Source organism: Etheostoma spectabile, chromosome 3, assembly GCF_008692095.1.
Source record: "Etheostoma spectabile isolate EspeVRDwgs_2016 chromosome 3, UIUC_Espe_1.0, whole genome shotgun sequence".
Lineage (NCBI taxonomy): Eukaryota > Metazoa > Chordata > Actinopteri > Perciformes > Percidae > Etheostoma > Etheostoma spectabile.
The window spans coordinates 14,501,613-14,506,814 of record NC_045735.1 but is presented as its reverse complement, the minus strand read 5'-3'; the positions used below and the strand labels follow the sequence as shown (position 1 = coordinate 14,506,814).

At 37.9% G+C, this 5,202-nt stretch overlaps 1 protein-coding gene across 1 annotated transcript in view; it reads right to left on the bottom strand.

Annotated features, from left to right (window-relative positions):
* Positions 1–2,031: 2,031 nt before the first annotated feature.
* The window catches only part of rab38a (RAB38a, member RAS oncogene family), a 7,337-nt gene continuing 4,166 nt past the window's right edge, over positions 2,032–5,202 (bottom strand). The window contains exon 3 of the mRNA XM_032509819.1: positions 2,032–3,288. Coding sequence (XP_032365710.1) covers positions 3,133–3,288 — 156 coding nt within the window. The 3' untranslated portion in view covers positions 2,032–3,132. The remainder of the gene's footprint in view (positions 3,289–5,202) is intronic.

Genomic DNA, 5,202 nt, shown 5'->3' with positions numbered 1-5,202 from the left:
GAGGACTAAGACTTGGTTTTAGGAGTAGGTTAGAGTTAGGTTATGGTAGTGTTATGTAGGGGTGAGGGTTAGGCATTTAGGTTTGATGGTTAGTTGTAAGGGGCTAGGAATGCATTATGTCAATGACTGGTCCCCACAAAGATAGGCAGACACCGAGGTGTGTGTGTTGTGTTGTGTGTGTGTGTGTGGTGTGTGTGTGTGGTGTGTGGTGTGTGTGGTGTGTGTGTGTGTGTGTGTGTGTGTGGTGTGTGTGTGTGGTGTGTTGTGTGTGTTGTGTAAAGGGATTGGCTTCTGACACACACCAGAGGAAAATGCCCACATAACGTCTCTCCCAGCTCCCTCTGCCCTGTGTTTTTCTCTCACAAATTGTTACATCAATGCTGAAAATCTGATCCAATTAATATAAATTAGAGAGTGCCACTGTCTTTCTCCAGTGCATGCCCTCACCTCTGAACCAATAATGAATTGTGTCTTCGTGTCACTGGGGTGAAAAGAAACCAGTGTTAAGTGAGGCACAAAATGTTATTTTCTGAGGCTGTTAATAAGACAGGAGTGTCAGGAGAAAGGAGAGGTCTGGTGGAGGCAAAAGGCTGGTTGGGTAACTAGACAGAAAGGTTTTGGTACATATCAATCAACATCATATTTAAATTTGTGACTGGATTTAAAAAACATTTATGAATTAATCTCATTTACATGGCCCTTATCTTGGGTCTTCTTTGTGGGATTGTTTTTTTTTCATATTAAATTGGTGTTAGTCACTGAAACTAGCTAATTAACAACCAGAAATACTCCAACAGTGTAGTCAACCCCAGGTTTACGTATTATTTGCTTAGCAGCCAGAAGTCCCAACTGGAAGCTATATTGGTTCTCAAAGAAATTATCATCAATATCTGAACATTCAAGGGACAGTAGGCTATGTCATAACCTTCAAAAGTATTTTCAGATGATGGATGTCTGCAGTGTGAAGGTAAAGACGGTATAGTGCAGGCTGGCTGCAGTCACATGGCAGATCAGAAGCAGGTCACCCAGGACAATAAATCAACAAACAAGAACTATGGAATCTGGACTTTTTCTTTGTAAAAGCGGATTTTCAGCATATTAGAGAGAGAGTGACCGGTAACACATACTGCGAGAAAATCATAATCCTCTTCTCAGAGGAATGGAGAAATGTTTCTCCTCAGGTCTTAAGTGCCTTTAACAAGAGAGACATTGGAAATAAATAATGTGGTTTAGTGCCAGAAGAATATATCTGATTTGCATTACTTTTGAATTTGCTGTGCATTTGATTGAATCAGTGAATTTGAAACAATATGTTGCTGTCCGATTTTTAGTAGTCACCTTCCAAAGCTCACAAAACGTTTCCTTTTGTTAGTGTGTGTGTGTGTGTGTGTTGTAATGTGGATTATAACAAGGCTGAGCATTTTATTTTTCTTCTTAAAAGCTTTTTAGGGATTTAGGTAGGACATTTATCAGGGGATGTCGATCAAGTGTGTTGTGGTCACAACGTTAAAACCAAATAACTGCCTACAGATATAACACTTTAAAATTGATTTTCATTGGACCTGGGGCCCATCTAAATAATACTGTTCTTTGCTGGAGCCCCACCCAAATGTCTGTGTATAGGACACAAGTCTGGATTAACTGTCTATGGGGACACAGACATGGTGGAGAGTGAAATCTGCTTTTTTTAAACTTATGAATTAATAATGTAATAATCTACAATATCATGTAATAATACCTCTAATCTACCTTTAAACATAAACACAAAATCCATTGTACACGTTTGTTAGAAAAAGTACATGTTGTTGTATGTCAGTTTAGCTTATACTGCAAAAGAGTGACACTGTTGCTGAAATGTTGTCCACTTACCCAGGTGTTTTCACTGCTGCCTGATTAGACCTGTCCTGTTAATTTGTTGCACCTGTGAGGGCAGGACAGTTTACACCCGTACCATTGTTGGTCTAAACAGCCAGAGTGATGGAAAACACCTGGGTGTGAAGATTTTAGCGTAAAATCAAATCCAGACATAAGTCAGTAAAGCTATGGTTTATTCATATGAACATGTTGAGAACTGGATACATCTTTGGTTCTATAATCTGTCTCATTATATTGTATATAATATGTACATGTTATATATATATATGCATTTATCCCATAATTACAAATATTACAAATATTGAACAGTGGAATATAAATGTAATATATAAAACCATTGAATTAAAATGGAAACAATATTGTCATAGTCTTTTGAATATGTTGCCATGGAAATTAGTCCAATTCCACCTCAGTGATGAAAAGTAAGGCCATACCTTTAAGTGCACTATATGTAAATATAAATATATAGTGAATATTTCTATTGAAGACATTGAATAAAATAATTTGTGTTAGAAAAGTCACTTTAATTACATCAATATGAACTGATAAACATTATTGCAGCCGCCAGATGTCCATGACGGAAGTCAAGAAAAGACAATGACAAAGTAAAATAAATGAAACCAGATTTAAAGAAACCATATAGCTAATAATGTAGCTGTAGTGTTATCAGGACTGAGATTGAATTGCTTTGGTTATCTAGAAGAAAACTATACATAAATGTGCTTTTTTGTCTGCTTATTAGCCCAGAATGGCATGTGAAAAACTAAAAATAAATTGAGTGAGGAGAAAGAAACAAGCAGAGACCAAAGAAAAAGTGGGCAAAAGAAGGAGGGAAAAAAGAAACACCTAATGTGGTTATTAAATAGAGATCCCCTCCATGGACCTTTATACAGAAATAAACTCAGGGACAGAAAGATTTGCTGCAATCTTTCTGTCCATGTGTTCATTAACTGTGTCTCCATGGTAACTGAAGTGGCAGTGTCAAGGCTTGAAGTCACCCAGAGGGTGACCTTGTCTTTGACAAGCACACACAGCTGCAGCCATCTCTCGTTCTCTCTTTCTGTCTCCATTTCTTGAGCCAGCTGCCTGTCTGTCATCCACTCACCCCACCCAAGCTACCGGACAGGAAAATTGTTGGCATCTATACATGGTTCCTAAAAAAACAGCCAAAGTAGTTCTCCCTCTGTCTCCTGCTCACAGACAAACTTGACTTTGTGTGTAATGAGATACAAAAGATGATCCAACTGTCAGGGACTATTACTGGGATCTAAAGCAGGAGGAGCATGTCCCGCCTTTGTCCTTCTCTAACTGGGGGGTGATGGTGTCTGGGACTTCTGATTGGAGCATGTCATTCTCACTGGCAATGATGTGTTTAACCAAACAGTTAGCTGCTTCATCGATGTTGATGTTTTCCTGAAAAGAGAAGAAAAAACAGGTGGAAAAAATAGAACAGATAGAAAGGTGGAGAAGAGAAGAGAGGAGGAGGCAAGAGAAATTGATTAATCCAAACATTTTTATGAAAGGGAATAAAACAAGTGTGGCAAAAAAAAAAACGTGAGAGCAGGTGAGTGAACCAAATGGGCCGTTACTAAACTGAGTGGATTGATGACACACCAGCCAGCAGCCATGATGTGAACACAAACTGAAAAGGGAGTTTTGCATAAATGTCTTCCCAGCTGCTGCCAGTGGTCTCTGCATGTTGAGGCAGTGACAAATAATAAAACAACCTCATCCCTCCTTTACACACACACACATTGTGATGAGTGAAATAAATAAAGTAAATTGTGTGGAATCTCTGAATTGATGATTTGAGCAGTAGCATTGGAGTGTAAGAAATACAGAAAGAAAAGAAATAACCAAAAATAGTTTAATATTTCTAACTATTTTTGTATGTTTACATGTAAAATATTAGAGATTATTCTCAAACTGAATATTGGTGCCTTACATGCTCTTGCAGACAATAAAATGTATGTCTCTGTAATAACGGTCAGACTCAAAATAGCAAAAAGGCTTTAGACACAAAACTATACAGACTCTCACATAATAGGAATATACATATTCAAACCCAAATTAAATGTTGTGATTAATTACTCAAAATGTTATTCATTTTTCAAGGATCTGCATCTAATAAAATCAAACAAAATTCATTAAAAAGTATGTGCTGCCTTAGTGAAGGCACTCTTTCTAATACTTTCTATTATCAGTTTGTTGCAGCCGTGCACCACCAATAGCTAAAGAGCTAAATAACAAACAAAACAATAGAGAGCAAGTTTCCCTGCGATTATTTGTACTGTATGGATAACGGTTTGTCTGTGTGTGTGTGTGTGTGCGTGCGTGCACGTGTGTGCGCACATCCCAGTCTATTTTCCTCTCTCACCATCCAGCTGTGAGATTCCTGATCCACATTAGCTGCTATCAGGGCTTGTGTGGGTGTCTCAGTGAGTTGTGTATAGGTGGGTGAATCCTGAGCTCATCTCACACTCAGGATTTACTCACCATGTTTTTCATTTCTGTCTGCATCAATAAATCTTGAATTATACTGTATTTTTGTTTATTCAAGTTTAAATGTTTCTTTTTTGTCTTTCATATTTTATCATTTAGGTTTAGGTTACATGTGGTTAAGAATTAAACTGGCAACATGCATACATAAATAAATTCATGATCACATATAGTGTAGTGAAATCTCCAAATCTCCAAAAAATAAAGCTCCTGTTGTTTCATTACATTACTGTGTCTGCATCACATACCAATTGAAGGTACATTTAGGCAATTATAGTGATTTTACCTTTAGATAAAGCCGTAAAGGTTAGCTGTTTCTCCATGTTTCCAGTCTTTATGCTAAGCAAAGTTAATGTCTCCTGGCTCCTGCTACATATTTTAGAAACAGACATGAGAGTGGTATCAATATTCTTAGCTAACTCTCTTGACAAGGAAGCGAATGAGCCTATTTCCAAAAAATGTCAAACTATTCATTTAATTTGTGTCGGTCAGTAGAAAATAGTGGACATTCCTGCACATCCAGTCTGGATGATAGAGAAGCTGATGCAAGCGCAGCTGACCTGAAATTACAAAATTATGTCTGCTGTGAGCAAATACTGTGTAGACAGTAGAGAGTCTGTTAAACTCAGCACTTTTAAAAGGATTTCTGTGTCTCTGTTGTGGCATCTCCACAGGATAATCAGATGCTGGGTCTGATGCAGTCCAGCTGGTCAGGAGTCAGACACTTCTCAAGTACATTTGAACAGGAAGGACAAGCCTTGACCCTCAGAGCTCCTGTTGAAATGTTACTGTGTGTGTGTGTGTGTGTGTGTGTGTGTGTGTGTGTGT